The 20441-nt window shown below is 38.4% G+C and overlaps 1 protein-coding gene across 1 annotated transcript; it reads right to left on the bottom strand.

Annotated features, from left to right (window-relative positions):
- Nucleotides 1-4488: 4488 nt before the first annotated feature.
- LOC115693850 (uncharacterized) lies at nucleotides 4489-12680 on the bottom strand. The gene is made up of 13 exons (XM_030620912.2): nucleotides 12447-12680; nucleotides 12282-12347; nucleotides 11714-11779; nucleotides 11456-11531; nucleotides 10433-10510; nucleotides 9179-9276; nucleotides 8535-8608; nucleotides 8358-8445; nucleotides 8086-8243; nucleotides 6971-7013; nucleotides 5897-5962; nucleotides 5352-5429; nucleotides 4489-4912 (listed from the first exon to the last, which is right to left on the bottom strand). Exons 1-13 carry the CDS (start codon nucleotides 12618-12620, stop codon nucleotides 4841-4843), a joined length of 1137 nt encoding a protein of 378 aa, XP_030476772.1. The 5' UTR covers nucleotides 12621-12680; the 3' UTR covers nucleotides 4489-4840.
- Between the last annotated feature and the right edge of the window lie 7761 nt (nucleotides 12681-20441).

Below are 20441 nucleotides of genomic sequence, written 5' to 3'. Positions count from 1 at the left end.
TACGGTGTTTCGTTAACACTACCTATGGTCCCCGCTTTTTGGAGGATATCGGATTGAGTGATAATTACATAAACATCTCAATTTATAATAGGAAAGAAAGAAAGAGAGAGTAAGCTTATTTTGTAGCACGTTTAAAGTGCACGAATATCTTTTGTTTTATTTGATAGGAGGTGCGTAGTTATTCTTTTGAAATTGCGTTTCTATCCGATTTCGAATACCAAAAATCCCGATCGTTGCTTCTTTGAACATTAGATAATTTTCTTTCACTTCAAATAAGGTGAAACAAATGGACCCTTTTTATCCTAACCATGTGATAAAGTGCTAATTTTTACACGTTCATTAATTATTTTCGAGGTGTGTGGATTACTATGCTTTTTCTTCATTTTTTTTTCTTTTTGGGAAGAGTCGTCATGTTTCTCTTCGTGAAACGATCTGGCGCTTCGCTAAATTATCCTTTTGATTAGGAGGAATTGGTCAACTTTCATTATGCACCACTTGTTTTGCTACACGAGCAACAGCGGGTTTTGACCTCAGAAAACCACTTTTCGTACATTCATGATGAAGAATAAAGTAATAAAAAATATTTTTAGAAAAAATTCCGGACGCTCGATGGTCAGCTATGGCAGGTCAATTATTGATGAGGATTAATGATATATTTGGATTAGAAAGAAAATGGGTAGAGGGGAAGTGGGTTAGGGTTTCTTGTACAAGGACAGCACGCAAAACCCTAATGGTTTCTTGTACAAGGACAGCACGCAAAACCCTAATTAGATTACTGATGTTTAGGTGCGAAAGAATCGAAATGAACTACTTCAACCGATATGCCCTTAGGCACGGCCATACATAACATAGGAATCGCACTTGGATAGGGTGGACAATTAGCTGGAGCAACGGATGCTGTAGCGAAACTGATTGTGAAAAAAAGGAAATCGGCCACATTTAAAATTACTTTATGTAAAGGTCCGTTTGATATCCAAAAACTGCTCAACAATAGTCGGACAAGTGGAGAATGTTGAGGCAAACCAGAAAAAGTTGATTAGAGCCGGATCTAAAAGTTGGCTAGATAAGCGTCACGTAGTAGGTGTGATTACAAACCCTATAGACTATCACCATGGGGGGTGAAGGGAGAGAGCCCCAAGCATGCAATTACAACAGGCAACTGTCTTTCTGTTCCCGATCCAAGAGTGAAGATACGAGAATGAAGATGCCAAATTAGAAGAGTCAGGACTGCTTCTGCTTGTTTTCCTCTTCTCCGCGGACTGGAGTGGAGAGAAGAAAACCTTTGCCCCTTTCTATCGAAAACCAAAAGGTTCGCAAACAGTAATTCGAATGATGATAAATAAAGAGAATTCTTGATTCAGTTTTCCACCTTAACAACAGAAAAAAGATTGATCAAATTCTATTGAATTCGACTCATAGTGATAATTTATCAAAGAATAACTCTGATTATCAAACGATTGAACAACCGGGAGCAATTAACTTACGATACTCAGTTAACATTCACAAAAAGTATCTAATGAAATATGAGTTCAATACATTCTGTGTTAGTATAAAGACGGATACTCCATGCTCATTATCAGATAATCACTCGTTTGCAAATCTCGTGTGGGGCTTATAGCTTGTCAAATTTATTAGTTTATTTGTCTTGCCCATGAAGGGACAAGAAATATGCTCGAAGACAAAGAGGGATGCGACAGTGAAACGTCAATGTCGATACCATTTCTCTGAAAATATTTTGCCAATTTTAAATGGTGGTCTGACTATGTCGCATATAATAGAGTTGTTTATACGTCGTGCTTTCGACGAACAAAAGACTTCGATGAGGAAACAAACAAGCACGAGTTTTTTTCGTGTTCTTTAATCGTTTGTAGGTACACGATTCGGATAAGGACCGGCTTATATGGTCACGTTGGATGCATCGTTTTTTCTTCTGGCAAGATGGTTTCAAGAACTTCAATCCTTGGGTGAGATTGAATTTTCAAACCTAAAATATGGAAATTCATGCAATGAATCGAGCAGGATTTGTAACGTGAGTGGAGCTAAATTAGCGTCGAATGTAAATTTGCCTCTCCAATTTGATCGAAGTTAGGTCGTAGCACGAGAAATAAATAACTTGTCGGGATTGTTAAAGTGTAATACCGCGTCGCTTGATGTGATTATAACGTGCCTTATGTAAATATAATCCCTTTTCATATGATGATTTAAACTTTTTTTTATTGAACTTTTTAACGTGGCTTCAAAAACAGGAACTCCCGAGCTCAAAAATCTTTTGAGTAGCACGAACAACTTGTATTTATACCTATAGAGCAACTCGCGTTCATCTTGAACAAGTCCCATTAATCCACAATTTGCCACGAGAACTGAATGTTGGGCCACCAAAGATGGAGAGAGACGAGTGACAATTTGACCAGCCGAAAGGTTCAATTCTCGAGGCACAACGAGTGAGTTCGTGACCTCGATTCCTTCATTAAATAAAATATCAATTGGGGCATTTTCAAATGAGGAAACAACAAAAACAATAATCAAGCTCTTGGAAAGGCAAGGAATCTTTACGTATTCAATAATTGATTTTTGGGAATTGAAGGACTTGGTCCATGTTGATTGCTAGTTCAGTAGTTTTTAAAGCTCTCTCCCTCTCTATACATACATACGTACAAACTAGGGCTCACGACGTGGAGTGATGTGGAATGTATTGACTTGGTCTCTTTCACACGTCTCTGTTATGAAGTAGAGCAGAATACGTTGGCCTAAGAAGCAAGACAACCAACTTCGTCAGAAGAAGAAGAAGAAGAAGAAGAAGAAGTCAATGTAATTGCTTCGCGAAGCTGATGACAGATTCGCACATGTCCTTTTTAACGTTACAAGGCACGTTTCCTGCTTTCTTTGTTAGGTTAAAGGAAGATGGAAATGGCATTGAACAGCACTAATTGCTAAGAGGGATTAGGTTCACGAGACCATTCAGCATCTAGACTCGCCAAGGAGCTTAAGGGGTTCGGATCTCAACCTCTGACGACGATTGAGTCACGAGAATTAATGGAGCTCAATCTGAGTGCGCTCGTTTCGCTGAAATATTGGTTATTTTGAGAGTATATATTTTGAAAATAATTGATCGTATCGCTTATAAAAATAAATGAACAAAAAAATATTTTTATCACCGACAAACATGTTCAAGATTAATACCTGGTCAACTTTTCGCCATGGACGAAAATAATTTTAGCTTGATTTTCATTTGAATCTTGAAGTGGGTAAGAGTTGGTGGGTACTCAAAAGCCCCAATTCATATGGTTAATTTCATACACACGTTGCCAATATTAATGATGATCATCTAGGTTTTTTTTTTTTTTTTTGGCTCGAAATGATGATCATCTAGTTAGATTGATATTGCGGCTCGAAGTGGAATCGCTGCCTTGCTGATGTTGCATGCCATGGGTACGTGTGGCAGAAAACGCACAAGACACCAAGCTTGATAGAAAGGCCTTTTTCTCACTCTCAGAGTACACGTATTGATGTTGCATACCGTATTTAATTGCCATCCATTCATCATCACCTCTCTCTCTCTGTCACTGGCTTAGGCTTCGCTTCTTCTTGATCTCTTCTTGGCTTTTTGGTTTGGCATCACACCAAGGTTTGCTGAGTTTCTCCACTTGCTTTCTTTTAGTATGAGCATGATCTGTCCAAGTTTTTCAAGGCTTTGGTGAAGATATACGGCGGAATTCCAAAGTTAAGAATACTCGATTCTTGCCTTTCTTGATAGAAAGTAGGGCATGATTCGTTCATAGATTTACTGGCTTGTTTGCCTTGTGGCTCGTTAGTATCGCTCTGTTAATCTATTGGAATGGGACTTGCAGTTGGAGTTTTAGTGGAAGACCGCTTGAGATACCGACTAAAGGAGAATTGGCAAGGTGAAAAATGGGCTACGTGGTGATAGTGTCGTTGCCGGCTGTACTGTTGTGCCTCGTCATCTTGGCCTTGACATGTTACTTGATCGGAAGGGAATGGGGTCGACGATGGGCGCAGCACTACGGGAGTCCCGCACAGCCACTCCGCTCGCACCAGAGGCCACCCGAACTCGTGTGAATTTTTTTGCATCATTCCACGTATGTTTATACGCAAACTCGCACGTACAGATTGTACAAATCGACATGTTAAGTTGTTGTATATGAAGCCACGAAGCGTCTTAGGTCTCGAGAAGGCAAGATGCATAGAAACTTCTTGTACAACTCTCTTTGCAGTTTCTTTTTCTTTCTCAATGCAATTCATTCTCGGCTCCTAGTCATGATGGAGCGGAGTTGCTGCCCAAGGTTTCACAATTTCCTCATTCATTTCTGTCCAGTGATCTCACGGCAAGTAAATCCATTGTGAGCTATAGGAGTATTCGAGCTACTAATGTCGCGCACTCGTTACTCAACGTTTCCACAATCCATAAGCCACTGTGACGGTCTATCTTTCATCGGATCATTGCCAACCGATCTAAACATAGTCGCGGACTGACATAGAAATGCTCTAACATTGCCTCCTTCAACAAAAACTTTGCTATATGTTTAGCTTTAACAAGGGATATAACAAAAGGGTGATGAAATTAAGTGGTTTCCGACCATTGAAGTTACGAGAATAAAGAGTAGTGCTGAAATTCTCACGAACCAGATTCTCATTGACTGGATGGCTTTGACTGGAAGCATCATAAGCTGCTAATATAGCCCCCTGATATGCTAACAAAAACCCTTCTTTTCCTGTGATTTCTCTCGCCTACTTAAGGAAGTAGATACATCCTTTTAAGATGAAAGGGAAAAAGGATACCCATCTGGGAAGTTTCTCTCTGGCTTGCTGCTTCTCTATAGCTTCAACCCACAACATCAGCAACAAAGATGCTACCCGAGTCGCACCAGCCGCCTAAGACGTCTCTGCCGGGGCACTGCAGTGGAGAAGAGCAGATCTTTGAGTTCGCTGTGAAGAGATTTTCATGATAAAGTGCAGCAGCATAATGCTGCAGTATAAGGCAGTCCAATCAGAGTGGCATAAGGCCCACTTCGCCCAATGTGCTGTGACAGCCAATAGAACTTTTGGGTCACTTAACATTGATTATTCAGACGAACCTTGTACTTGATTAAGGTAAGTCTATATAACACAAACTCTTGATAATTGTACAATTAATAGGGTCGCCATGTTAAAGTGCAACAACATACAGACATCAAAGCTTTTGTTGCCCAATGATTCGCATTTCAAACAGGCATGAATACAGCATCTATAGGATAACTTCCATCTTTACAGTTTTTTGGGATGAGATACGCTACACTGCCGTTTAATATATAGGTATTCAGATAAGCAATGATTGAGGCTCTAGACGATATTACCTTGTTAAACCCTAGCCAGTTTGAGTCTCCTCTAAATGTAAATACTTTCTCGCTCTTTGTCCACTGCCCACAAAAGACCTGCCCAAACAAAAGATTACGAGTAAGACTAGATATATCAAAAGAAAGAAAACTAGGACTAAATCTTGGGCATCAACAAAAGAAAGCTAGATGAGGAAGTGCCACGTTTTAACTCAACTACAATTAACATGAAAGGAAGACATACTGCTTTAACAAATTAGAGCACCCCCAGCACTAGAAAGAACAATAACTGTATGAAGGAATAAAGCTTACAGGCACCTAGTGTACCATTATGGCATGACAGATGCACACACCTATACAATAATCTCTTAAAATATTTTTGCATTATAAAATGTTTTCATTGATAGCCACCTATTCTTCAAGTCACGCCATTGGCTACATCCATGTAAGATCATTCTTATGCTGTGCTCTATTTGCACATGTCCACGTGTTAAACCAGCAAAAGTACATACAAGTGAGAAGAGGCAAGCAGACAAAGTACATAAGAACTTATTTGCCAACCTTACCTCATAATCCATTCCTTGTACATAGATATAATCAGAGTTTATTGATGAAAATGCAAGTCCAGTGATCTGTGTGATGAAGCAGGAAAAATTTACTCTCACCAACAGATTTTGACAGCATAAGCCAGAGATACTTCTGCAGATATAGCTTCATTTGCATAATGCGTATATTTAAGCTACTAATGCAAATCATGAGATTTTGCTGTCACACAATGGAAAAAGTGAAGCTGGAAGTTCATTCCACATTCTAGAAAAATGAACCCAACTGATAGTAAACGGAAAAAATAGAAGGAACTGGCCACAACTGATTAACTCTTTGAATAATAATTTAGACTGCTAAGCCACTCTCTTATTTTCCTTATCATTTCCAGTTAAAGAAGCTTGCACTTTTCACAATGTGAAAGCAAATTTGCTTGACGGTGATTAACTGATGCATGAGTCCTCAATTCAAATTACACAAGTAAATGAAGATTTCTTCTTTTTCCTTATCATACAATAACTGATGCATGCATGAGTGGAGAAGCATCATCATGTAAAGCAACTTACAGGTTGAGACCACTACTTCTTCTTTTTCCAAAAGAAAAATTGTGTTCAGGTGGCAAGGATTTAGGTAGTCAAAGGAATGGGTGGTGACATCCAGATAGTTCAAAACAAGCATGCACCTTTATCTGTGAATATTCTATCACATGCAGTTGGAGAAGGCAGCTCCTGGGAAGTGTTGTACATGGTCAACCTCTAGCTCCATCATCAACCAGCCACTTATGTCTTCACATAAAAGCTAGGTTATCAACTTCCAACTCGTGACTTATGGCTATTAGATACAGAGATGTTAAGCGATTGACTTCTGGTTACCCCAAACACATAGACAATCGTTCATCTCTTGAAATTGACTAAACTACTGGACCATGAAGAAATGTCAATATGTGTCTCACACTCATCATTGTAAAACAGTTTGCAACTGGCTCCACAATCAATGACAAAAAGATTTCTTGCATGCAAAGAAATTGAAGTCTCCTTCCAAATCACGTTCTGAAGCAGAAACATTAGCAAAGAGCTTGGAAGCGGGGAATAGCTTACCTCATACTTTGAGCAATGCACCCATCGTGATAATGCTGCCCATCTGTATTAGAAGTATAAAAACAATATTACAAAACACCCAAATCTGCAAACCAAATGATAAAGACATGACTCATGTACAAAACCGACAGAAGTGGAGGTGCAAGAATCATGCAATTCTATAGCAATTCATTTAATTCAACTTGATTTCAGCATTTGGTCATGAATCCATCAATTGAGCCAGTTGGAAGATGACAGATCTCAAAAGATCCAAACTCTGATTCATCTAAAGTCCACCAGGATAAGGAGCCTCAATGTAAATTGAACAAGATTCTAAGTTGGATTTGATAATTAAATGGGATAATAAACTCATATTGTATGCAATCATACAAACTATCAAAGAGAGACTTTACCATTCTTTCTTTCAGTTTTCTTCTCTTAAGTAATGTCAGAATTTAAAAGAACAAATGAGGCAATAGTTCACAGTTCTTCAAACTTGCATTTACATGGGGATGCCATCACCCTTCAACAGAGAAGACAGCACGATAGAGTATTGCCACCTCATCAAAGGCATGAGGAGTCTATACGCTTACAAAATTAAACGAGTATATTCAAGCTTTCTGCACTCTGTTTAGTGAGGTAAAATGAATTTATCGAGTGAAAATAACTTAATTCATACTTCTAGTTCTAGTTATTTTAGAAGAAACTTAATGTCAAGTGGTATAATCAATTAATGTATGTAGGAAAATGAATAATAACATTACCTTCCCATATCTATGAATTAATACCTATTTCGTATCAATGCTTCTTTTCAATCCATTCTAGAACTTGTCATTACATCTTTCAATTCACGACCCTACAAGATGCATAATTCAAAAATATTGAGTCCTCTGATCTAATGCATGCATCTCAACCTTAATCTGAAAACAGCAAATCTGAAATTGTTGTGATCGCTCCACCACTTCCAGGAATAGTACCAAAGCTTATCTAGAATATTACACATCTTATCAACAAATCAAGTCAAACCGACCTGACCAATTCAACGAGAACAAAAACTATAAGCCATGGACTTCTACATGTTAGTTATGAAGACTCAGTCTAAGTAACTGCATTTACAGAAATGGATAATGAGAAACCTGCGAGGATCATATACAGTCACCGTACGATCAGCACCACCAACTGCTATGTTGCTAGTAGAAGAACTGCAGACAGCATAGAAGATGTCACCAAGAGAGCCACAGATTCGATGGAGGCAACCACCATTTTCTTTCATCCTCAAATCCCATATACTCAGCTGCAACAATCCAAACATAAACTGAATAAAATAATAAATTCAACCATAATGTCAAAGACAAATTATCTGTAAAAGCAAATACTGCACATCCTTTCTTTAATGTCATTACTATACCTGACAACCTTCAGCGACAGCTAATATAAAATTTCCATTCCCATTAGACATATTCTCTATGAAGTTCAGTGAAGATGGATACCACAGCCTGAAAGATCAGGTTTATAAGAACAACTTTTTCCTCAAGTCTGCAAACATATGCCATGTACCTATAGTTATCAAGCACTAAGAACATACGTCCTCAGAGTCCGAAGATGCATATCCTGATCATACATATCGATGCTTTTGCTAAAGCTCCGTGCTACAGCAGCCTGTGATATACAACCAGTCAGGAAAACACTGAGAAATATCATACAAGATATTAAATACTTTTTAAAAGAAGTACAAGTAAATAAATACGAAAAACTTATGTAGAATGAGCAGTGATCTGGTCTCCAACTTTAATGCACTTTGTTTAAATGACCAATTACAGGTTCCCTCAAAGTTTTGAACTCAGAGGTTCTTAGACAAACTATTATCCACGTTCATGAACGGGTAAGAACAAAAGGATAAATGCCAAGCACATGTAATGTCTAAGATCGTCAAGTAAAAAGTGAGTGTTCATCATGACCAAGATTGCTCCAAAGGCAAGTTAAATTCAATGCTTATATGAATACTCCAAAACCACTCGCAGAATACAAAAAAGGGACACTATGAAAACTAAAAGTATGCTTTATCAATAAAATCTCTATACAACTAAGACTACTGTGTAGTAAGACATGAAAGAGATAATGATAACATAAAAGACATGTGCCATGAGATAACCAACTTATTCCATCCTCAATGCTTCCAAATTTCAAATGGAAATTGAAAAACAGAAAAATTCATGGATGACTAGGTACCATAGACCATTGATTTGGACTGAAGCAAAGTCCTGCCCAACTACCTTCTCCAATTCCACAATCTTGAGGCAATACCGAGTATGCAAGCCTGCCATCATCTGAAGATTCCACGGGAAAACATTATTACTTTATTGTACAAAATTTATGAATCGAAGACGGAGTCAACAAGGAAAGCAGGAAAAACAAGGAGTTTTGACAATCATAAAGCAATTAGATCACTTATATGATATATATGCCCAGAAACCTATCACATCTCAAGTAAATATAGGTTAAATGATAGAAGATTAATCTAATAGCTTCCATTGAGGAGCTATAACATAGATAAACTGCGCAGTTTGCTATTGGTCAGACAAAAGTCGGTATAAAGTCAGTAACAGGGCTAGCCCAGCCATGAAGGGCAGAACATTAAAAACCAAAAATCATTGGACTCTTCTCTGTCAGGAAACCTTTAGAAGCAAGGATATGAAACAAGACTAATGATGCAGAGGAGAGAGGACTACAGCATGGAAAGGACATAGGACAAATTAGAACCTTATTGAAAGGAGTCATGAGGAGGGGAATTTCACAAATTAGCAGAACGAATGTATCTTCTACATCGGTGGACCGTGTATTACTCTATGCTTTCTTCTTTAAATTTACATATTTGCAAAAACCCCAACCCGGTATCAAAGTTATAGGAACCGAGTAACTACCATTCATGTCCAATTGGGGATAAAATGAACCCCTTCGCAAAAATTGTATAGGGTTTTCCCAATAAATGCCTCTTGAGCACTCATCAGACAGGATTCATATGCAATATATCGATTCTACAAATATTAATTCCACATGACTCAAGAAAAAACAGAAAATTTAGATATATATTCATTTAATTGGTTAATAAATGTCAGGAACAATCGTTAAGAATATGTAGAATGTAATTATCGCATTCAATGAAATTTGAGTAAGCATGCAAAAAAAAACAAAAACCACCCCAACCCCCAAAAGAAAAAGAGAGAGAGAGATTGAGACTAGACAAAGTGTAAAAGAACACGAACTTGATTAATGCTGGATCATATACAAAGTTTTTGACCAGCAAATTCAGACTGAGAAGAAAAAAAAAGGAATTCCAATGAGTATTCATCTCATTTCCTCTGAAGAGAATTGACATCAAAAGATTTCAAATTCTGCTCACTGCTAACCGCACAAGAATAAACATTTCTAATTCTCCTGCTGAAAGTCCCCTAAAAATTTAAATTACATTAGACGGGAGCATACCTTTACCACCTCTATCTAGCTTAGATACAATGAGGTGGCCACAGGAATCCACACTTCCCAGCATTAAGTAGCCAGCGCCTGCAATCGATCAACAATACTATAAGCCAGTCAATCGACGTCGCCAGCCGCCAACTAAAATTCGACAAGGAGAAGAGCAGCTTTTCTCACGCTAGAGTGAATACTAAAGACAATCTAAGCATCCACACCAAACTAGATGACCATAAATTAAGCATTTAATATAGAACATATCACTCCAACGGGCACGAAAGCATGACCAGACACAGCATGAGAGAACTGTTTAAGGAACTAGTAAAGGAATGAGTCTTTCAATCATAATCACCATCAGCAAGTCTTTTTTCCGGCAAGATTATGTCAAGCTAAGCCCAACTAATATCTTAAAAGGGAGCCCACCCATCACTGTATAGGACTGGCAGTATCCGCAACTATAACCTTCTTGATATATGTATTTCTGAAAGTAGCTCCTGTATAGCAATACAAGCAACAACGCTTTTGGATAATAAAAGGTCCAACATTACGATTTTGAAATTAAACTTCAACTCTTCATTGGCCCTTCACTTAGTCCGGTGGTTGGACAAAACTCACATGCATAGCTTTGAGTTGTAATAAATTAGAATCAGCTGCACACATCACACATAACCAATGTGAAGTCACCCACTAAATGTAATTATTAATACCTAATTGGCCAGAAAGAAAGGGCAACAGATTGCTGTATAGAATGCAGTAGTTTGTCGTAGGCCAGCAGTTTAGCTATGCGGTACTCTACTGTTTCATGTCAAATAGTCTTTGCCAATTAATTGAATGAGCTGACTACCCAAAAAAATTAGTTTAATGAGCCGATTTTTTTTTTCATTCTTTTTTTTTCTCTTTTTGTCTCTAGGGTTTTTGTAGTGGAATCAGCCAACAACCAGATATTTCTCAAGCACGACTCAGCTCAACATCATACTTCGACATTTTTTTTTGTGAAATGAAATCTTCAGGTAGCTTAAAAGAAAAGCCACTTACTGTCAGATTCAGTCAGCACTATACTCTGAATTTCGGATCGGTGCGGGCAACGGTCGACTAGCATAGAGTCTGTAACCTTCAAAAACCAAGACCATCACATTACAGAGGATCCGTACAGAGGATGACAGAATGAAAACCAACCATGGAAATAGAACCCTTTTTTGCCCGAAAGAAAAGCTAAGACCAGTTCATAACTGAAATTCGAGATCACTGCACACAAGGCATAGTGAGGAATATACAAGACCAAGTGAGCTTTACCTGTGCATGAGCTGGAATAAGAAGGCTTTCTTTGCCTTTCCCGACCAAAGCCCCCTCCAAGGGCACCTGAAATCATGAAATGGAAAGAGATAGAGATATAATTCATGGAAAGAGATCGACCATACGAAAGGACATTGAGGAGAGGTTGTGAACCCACAATTCTCTAGCCTGTCTAATTGCATAAGCAGATATCCGATAGAGGAGTCTCAAAAACCTCCAGCAAATGATGATACCTATCTATTCTATCATCTTCAATTCGCCGACAAAATCTCCGCAGCGAGCAGTCCCAATAACAATCATTCAAAACGCACGACCATCACAGGTCAATACATTAAGTTTTCCGGCAAAAGTGTTCTCTATAACCACCCCCACTTCATTCTTACAAAATCGAAACGGCATCAAAATTCCGGGTCGAGTTCTACCATTCCCATTCCCCGTCATCAGTTAACAAGGACTCGTCGAACATTCCTAACAACCACGTGCCGCGGGCTACGACGGAACCGACCGCACATATCAGAACATCAAAATTCTTGCAAAATTCAAGCCAAAAGGGGTCGTGTAACGTAACCTGGACTCTGAAGATACGGCAACCGGAAGCAATGTAGACCCAACATGAAGATCCTTCCTGGTTAGCCTGACCCAGCAAAAAGGAGGCAAATTTAAACTCATGAGGCCTTAACAACGTCTAGAGAGAGGGAGGGTTTAGGGTTTTGGGAGAGTCGACAGCGATTACGTGGAGAGCGAGGCGGGTAGACTGGAGATTTCCAGGAGAGGGGTGGCGGATGAGAGTGGAAGGAACCGTCGCCTTCACCAGATTCTTCGCCTCCAACATTCTTCTCTCTCTCTCTCTCTCTCTCTCTTTCGGCGGGAACTGCAAACTGAGCCGACCTTCGCCGTCGCCCGCCATCGTTCGATGAAGTAGACGGCGGAGCTCGACGGCTGAGCGGCGAACTGCCAAAATACGTTCGAGGAAATTACACTTCGCTCCTCTGAAACTAGACCTGTTGATAGGTGGGTTGGGTCGAATTTAGATCGGGTTGTCAATTGTCATGACCTAAACTGACCGTTTAACCTGTTTTGATCTATTACCATACAATACAAATCTAGTGACTTCTATTGATCCATACACAATTCATATTACTAAGTACGAAGTGAGCGAGAGAGAAAGAGAGTGAAGAGAGAATTATTGAGGCGAGTTGGATCTAAATACATTGTGAACATATTTAATGCACATATTAAGTCAATTTATGACATATAGAGTTGGGTCAAAACCCATTTATGACTCATTTAATATATATAACCGCCCATATAACAAACCATTCCATCAAATTTGAATTAAGAAGTGGGTTTATGACCTATTTTGATGGGTCTATCTAAAACTTGTACTCTATTTTAATTTACTCCTCGTGTTCATTTTGCGTTTTTGGACCTCAATCCATTCACTAATAGGTCCGACACGTACCAATTTGCCCACCAAATCCTTGGCATCGATTTCTTTATTTATAGCTGAAGTATAATCAAGATAAATTACATATCGCCCCTCAACTTTTAACTCAATTTCGTCTTGCCCATCTAATTTGATGTGATAGATTGTGATTACAAAGTGTCGTGTGTATCTTGGATCACAATTAGGCTTCATGACCATCGAATAGTTTGATCACAAGACCGGATCATATATTTTCGAAGATAATTTGCCTACAGAAAGCACCCGTTTCTAGGGGTGTACAAAGGAACCGAGAATCGCCCAGAATCGGATCGGACCAGCCCTGTTCCCGGTTCCAATTTAGTGGAACCGATGAGTACTGGTCCGGTTCCCGATTCTAGACATGGAACTGCCCACCCGCCCATCTGGACTGGACCGGTAGTATATACATATATATAATTTTTAAGGAAACTTCTAACAAAAAATATATAAAAAAAATTAAGAAAAATAAAAATCCCAAAATCCCTAATCTAAAGCTCAACGCTCATTAATTGAGTGTTGTCTCGTCTCACTCTCACTTTGTCTGAGTCGTTTCTCTATCTCTTACTCATTGTCTTGACTCTTAAACTCAACGCCCATCGATTTACAGCCGTGCGTCCGATCGTTCATTGCCTCCCTCTCTCGCTTTCGGTCACCTCCATTTGTGTGAAGTTTCGTGGAACCGGTTTTATGGACCCACCTGGGAACCGTACCGGACCGGCGATCCGGTTCTCTGGTGAATTCATTGAACTAACGGGCGGTTCCCAATTCTAATTTTTCGGAACCAGTCCTTAGTGGGCGGTTCTCGGTTCCATGGTGGGAACCGCCCACCGGACCATACTCACCCCTATCCGTTTCGATTAGTATTAACTTTTGAGATTCGATTTAACTACTGAATGATCTTTTCATTGGTACAAAGTGGCAACAATGTGGCGGAACTGACCTCAAATCAAAATCATCTCACATGCCGGATATAAGGTCAAATATTCCCGTGAGGTTGTGGGGCAACTCGAGGAAAGAAGGACATGGACTTCAGGGAGTAATGTGACACAAATCAAGCTAAGAGGGGGCAAGATTAAAATTAATAAAAAATTCAGTAGGCAATCCGTAATTTTTTTCAGTAAGGGAGTGACCCACCGCTATAAGGTGACATTGACGGTTTTCGGCAAAAGAGAGAGTGATAACCCTAATTGGAAGCTTCAAAGCTTTTCCTTTGGATCGATCCTCTCTGCAACTGAACTATGCAGCATTGGAGATGGAAATAGCCTTCTTTATCCCCAAATGTTCCGTGGCAAGATGTCTAGATTTTACGTTATCTTTGAACATGCTCGTTTTCCCGAAGTAGATATTTAGGGAAAATTCCATTTTGGTACCCAAAGTGGGGTCAAATTCTCAATTTGGTATACAAAGTGGACAAAGTCTCAAATAAGAATCTGAAGTGCTTAGTCAGTCTCAAATAAGAGCCCGAAGTGCCCAAAAAATCTCAAATAAGGGTCTGGGTCGCGCGGCCGGCCAAAATGTCCGCCGGCGGCCAAAAAAGGACTGTTCCGGCACCGGAACAGTACTTTTATTATTTTTTTTACATTTTTTTCTTTCTTTTTTTCTTTTTTCTATTTTTTTCTTTTCCTTTTCCTTTTCTTTTTTTTTTCTCTTCCCCGCCCCGCCTCAAAGTGAGGTCGCCTCCGCCTGGCGCCGGCGAGGGCCGCCCGCCCGGGCGGGCGAGGGTCGCCCTCACCGGGGTCGGGCGAGGGCGGCCCTCGCGCATCCGGCGAGAGCCGCTCTCGCCGAATCGGCGAGGGTCGTCCTCGCCCGACGCCGGAGAGGGCGACCCTTGCCTGCCTAGCCCAGCTCTCGCCGGATCTGGCGAGGGTCGTCCTCGCCCGACGCCGGAGAGGGCGACCCTCGCCTGCCCAGCCCAGGCGGGGGTGGGCCTCAACCGAAACACAAATTCGGTTGACCTCAGCTAACGATTTCCTTCTTGGACTTGGCTTGCTCATGCCATTTTAGACCGATTATTTTATTGAAGTGATTATTATATTTATTAATGCATGAGGGGCATCAAGCTCGTCACCCACCCTTTATTCAAGTTAGTGAGTTTTCTTGTACTTTTATAAATGATGCTATTTACGTGTAAAACTCAAGCCTAGTTAATTTTTAATGAAATTTAGTATCCCCTAATGTTTTAGTAATTATGTTTTTCGACTATTCGGTAACAACTTTTTTTTATAGGTTTGTATCGTTTCATTTATTAAGAAGATAACATAATTTAACTAAGAGTCGATAAATTTAAATTAAATGAGACTTGGTCGGCAAATAAACCTTGGTAAGCAAAGCTGTAGAACAACGAACGAATAAACGGCTTATTGTCGATAACGTACATTTTTTACTGTTAATAATGAAAATTTTATCAATAAAGGCTTATTGTTGTCTTCGTTGACGTGTACTTTCTTTCTCGATAAATATTCATCATTAACTTTTCTCCCGTATAAAAAAATCATCATACCGAAGATTATAACAAGTTTATTTTATCGATAGGATATGTTATTACGTGTTTAATTTTCAAAGATTCTTCTTGAACTAGCAATAAAATGAATTTATATTAGTTTACTTTCAATTTTCTTTTGTTCTTTCTATTTGTAAATTTAAACATAATAAAGAAATAATTTATCCAAATATTTTGGTTCTTGTCAATTTACAATTTAAATATAATGAGGAAATAATTTCACGCTTCAAATTGCAACGTTATCTTCTTAACATTCAGATTTTAATTTAATTTGGTTGTAAATTAAGTGGGTTTATGTGACGTTACTTTATAGGCTATATATGTTTAAAAATATATGTTTCTCCATACGCTATATATGTTTAAAAATATTTCTATTATAAAATGCATGAGACAAAATTTATGGAGTAACAAATGAATAAAAAAAACTTAGTTGTTGATTGCATGCAACTTATGCTTATATTTTAATTATTTATGATAGAGTAATTGTATAATAATAACGATTGTGCAAAATGTTAGACATTATTTCAATAATTCTAAGAGAGAATTAAAAGTGGCTAGTACGAAAAGGGTGACGGGGCAATTTTAAGAATATCGAGTCATATGTTTTACTACGTTTGCCGAATGACATATGCATTTGAAGTGAGTCGGGACTTGCAAATTGGATAGCACCAACCTTGCAAATCGAAATATCCGTAGATGGCCAATGGACTCCCGAAAAGGCAAAAGTAATATTTTTTTTGCTTTTTCCGTTAATATTTAAAATATTATTTAAATTTCAAAAACTTTGGAGAAAATTGTACGCGAATCTATATATCAAGGTAAGATCACTTTCGAAGGTTTCAAGTATTTTTTTACATTAATACAAGTGAATTCGGGTATGCCGCAGGATTTTAAAAAAAGCAAAAGGCAAACACTAAATAAACTCTGATTGTAATAAGTATTGGAGAAGGCTTTTTGTGGATTGCTTCGATAGTTACCAAATTGTCGAACTATGGAAACCAAATAAACAGCTAATTAAGTTTGTGAAATTTCCATCGGAGAGCTTCTAAAAGGCTAACCCTCAATCCCATTAATCGAATAATTCTTTGCTTCTATCCAAAAAAATAGTGATTCTTTGCTTATGGACACCATTGATCACATTCCACGCAGTCCACAGACAAAAGCAGGAAGAAGAACGCGAGCATTGCCTCGTATTGAAGAAACATCGGTCACTGATATTCTTTGCCTTAGTTCATACTCCTCGGGGTGCTTCTAAATGAGACTAGTCATGATACCTTCCCTGTTTTCTTGGCTCAAACGATTGTGGATTTCAATTCTGAACATAAAGATTCTTTGCGGCTCCACCCCAATGAAGAAAGGAGAAGAATTATAGTCACATTTCTCTTCTCGAAGTAAAGGGACGATTTCGATATTCTTTCCTTCGCCTGCTAGCCAGAACGATCGAGATAAATATAGCATATAGCTTATCGAACAGCACCCGTCCACCTGCTTTCCTACCATCTACATACTCTTATTTTTTCGATCTCTTATTCTTTCCTTTGGACGCATTATTTTCTAGTTCAATTCCATATAACCAGAGAGGACAAGTTACAGAGCAACGGGTGGAGCTTGCGGGCAATCCCTCTAGTTCTGTGTTGAGACCGGTCCCTCGCGTGACGATTTAGTGGGCGAGACGCAGGAGCTCTCTCTTGATTCACCTGCTACGGAACAAGCAAGTGAAACAAGAGGATATACTCTTCAAAGATCTGGTCGATTTTGCAAGAGCAAGGTCCTCTTCATCGCCGCAGAAATCAAAGCCCGTCATCTTGACTTGGAGTGATTGGTTCGTCTGAGAACTGCGGTGGTGAGGCATCTAAATTCTTTTTCATGTAACTGGTTTTTTTATAAATCATGTCTTGGAAAACATGATCGGTTCGGACAATTGCTGAGTCGTGGCTTTTGATGGCTCCATGATTTGTTATCAGCATAGGCAATACCAAGTAATGCAGTCTTCAGTCACTAGAGCTTAGTGATTATTGTCATCTAAAGTTGATTCATGCCCGAGTCCTTTAATTCAAGTTGAACTCGATAGACATGAACAAAGAATTAAATTTTGGATAACATCAAAACCCAAAAAATTATATGAGATTTCTGTTTTCTCTCTATTGCTCGAATTATGACCAATATGATGATGACAATCTAAAACATAAATTGTTGACTCAAATATCATAAAACTTCGGTCATTAAGCTAACAAAAATTTAAAGGATAAGTGCAACAAAACTCTCTGGAAGCATCTTAATGGAGAAAATCTAACATTCAAACTTGTGTTTGGATGCATCTATTAGCAAAAGGTTTTGATACACTTTTCATTAGTTAAGTTCAAAAATATGAAATTTCAACTATAGTTCTCAAGCTTTAAAAAAATTGAGCTAACACCAAACGAGAGAATAATACAGCGTAACAAAGTAGGCCTCTTTTTCTGGCCAAACAAAAAGTAGTCCTGTTTTTTTTTTTTGGCCAAAGTATTTGAATGTATACAGTAAAGTGTCGAAGATATAACAGCAACCTCAAAATCGCAGAGGTCAAGTTTTAAAATCGTACAAAAGCAAGTCAACTAAATGGAATGGGGGTGACACTACCCAATTGCTAGGAAACTTTCACTTATATCCTACACCACAGGTTCACAATGCGATCTCATGAACTGGTTTGGCATCGTAACAGCTTTAAAGACAACTTCTAAATCGGTGTCAAGGATGATGTGTTCCCAATGCTTTTCTTTGGCTTAAAGAACTCCCTCCTTCAATGCTAACCTCTTATATATCAGAAGCAGCAACTGCTTACCCTGTACCACCCTTTATAGCACCTGAATAATCTCGACCAATAACTCCCACAGCCGCCTTGTTATGTTTTTCTAAAAGACTACTAATATCATTAATTTTGATGACACCTTGTGAAGGTTTCTTCCAATCAAAATCTCTAGTATCTTCCTTCTCACTCTTCCTCTGATCAGGATTGTCCAACTGCATATGCTTCTTCAAGTGAACATACTCAGTTAAAGCTTGTTGCGATTGCTTAAGCACCTTAACAGGGTCTGGAATAGAATGCTTGTACACACTACTACATCTTCCCTTCCACATATACCAACATACAAAAGCAATGATCCTGGAAATAGCTGCTTTGTCTCCACTCCTCTTCTCCATATCCTGACGTATTCTATCAAACCATAAATCAATACTCGACACGTCCTCCTTCTAATTTTCAGATTCAACATAGCAAACCAGATACACTCAGATTTTCGGCATAACAAAGTAATACGTTCAATAGTTTCCTCTCCACAAAACACACAATTAGCATCATTTCTGATCCTCCTCTTGAAAAGGTTGCTATACGATGCTAAGGCACTAAGAGTGTAGTTTCCACACACACACTGCTCTCCACCACCTTTCAGATAGATGGACCTTCCTTCCTAAAATATAACTCCTTCGCAAAAATATACACAGATATCATTGTTAACCATCCTCTGTCAAAAGGCCACACATATTTTTCTTCACCGCTGATATCACTAAGCTTTGATTTGTTGAATGGCATCCCAATCTTCAACTGCAACATAATCTTGGCTAGGCCTCACATCCCAGCATCTCAAATCATTGTTAACCAAATTACTACCCAATATAAGCTTGATTTCCTCCTTTGTTATCCCCATCTATCCTTCCACACCTTAACTGTCTCTAGAAGCTATTTGCCATACGGTCCCTCCATTCATAATCTCCCTTCCCTCAAAAATACTACTCCATCCCCTAGAGGCCTTAGCACCTTTGACAGCCTCAAGAAAGTCACATTATGGAAAATATAGACCTTTAAGAAGCTTAACCCACACAGCATCCGGGTTATGAAAGAGCCTCCATACTAGCTTAGCAAGCCGAGGTAGATTAAAAGTTTGACGATACTTAAAAACCCACAAAAAAATCTTTTATAGGAATCTCATTTGAGTCGATCTCACCATTTTCATTGTACTGCAAAATTAGATCCTATTTTTGTGTTTCTAAAACGAGATTTCGAGTTATATCTTTCGCTAATTAAAGCCTTGGTCGATCTTAGTTTAGTCTTCAATAAATAATCGAAGAACTTAAATTTTTGCACATCTTAAATTATCCATACTTTATAAGGAACTAATCTCACATTACGTTGCACATCTTTAAAACGTATGTCGATGGATATGACTTTCAAACCTATTTATCATGGCCAATGTAACCTTTAGTTAAGTTTAATATGCATAGTCCTTGTACATACAATTGATAAATTGCACTTGTTGTGTGGATTGAGAATTTATCTCCCACAATGAGTACATCAACCTAAAATTTGGGAATTATTCAAAAAGTCCTAAACCTATTGCACTTTTGCTAATTCGATCCTAAACTTTTTCACATTTTACTAATTGAGTCCATCCGACCAATTGACACTTTTGCCAATTCAGTCCTAAACTTCTTCATAAGCTATAAATATTTGAAAGTAGTTTTATTATAAAATCCATGAGACATTAAATTTATGGAGTGACAGATGAATAAAAGAAAACATAGTTGCTGATTGCATTCAACTTATGTTTAGATTTTAATTATTTATGATAGAGTAATTGTAAAATAATAACGATTGTGCAAAATGTTGGCATTATTTCAATAATTCTAAGAGAGAAGTAAAAGTGACTAGTATGAAAATGGTGACAAGGCAATTTTAAGAATATTGAGTTATATATTTGATGTCTGCATAATGACATGTACATTTGAAG

This window comes from Syzygium oleosum, unplaced genomic scaffold (assembly GCF_021117445.2).
Source record: "Syzygium oleosum isolate NSW1041296 unplaced genomic scaffold, Sole_v2.1 Sole_v2.05, whole genome shotgun sequence".
Lineage (NCBI taxonomy): Eukaryota > Viridiplantae > Streptophyta > Magnoliopsida > Myrtales > Myrtaceae > Syzygium > Syzygium oleosum.
The sequence above is the reverse complement of the archived record's forward strand: the minus strand, read 5'-3'. Positions and strand labels throughout refer to the sequence as shown.

Bases quoted from the DNA above. Each gene is read 5' to 3' on its own strand.
- LOC115693850 (XM_030620912.2), bottom strand. From the start codon at position 12,620: ATGGCGGGCGACGGCGAAGGTCGGCTCAGTTTGCAGTTCCCGCCGAAA. The intron at 8,244-8,357 runs GTATAGTAATGA...GGATTGTTGCAG, and splicing joins CTGTCGCTGAAGGTTGTCAG to CTGAGTATATGGGATTTGAG. The intron at 5,963-6,970 runs GTAAGCTATTCC...TTCATCACACAG, and splicing joins TGCATTGCTCAAAGTATGAG to ATCACTGGACTTGCATTTTC.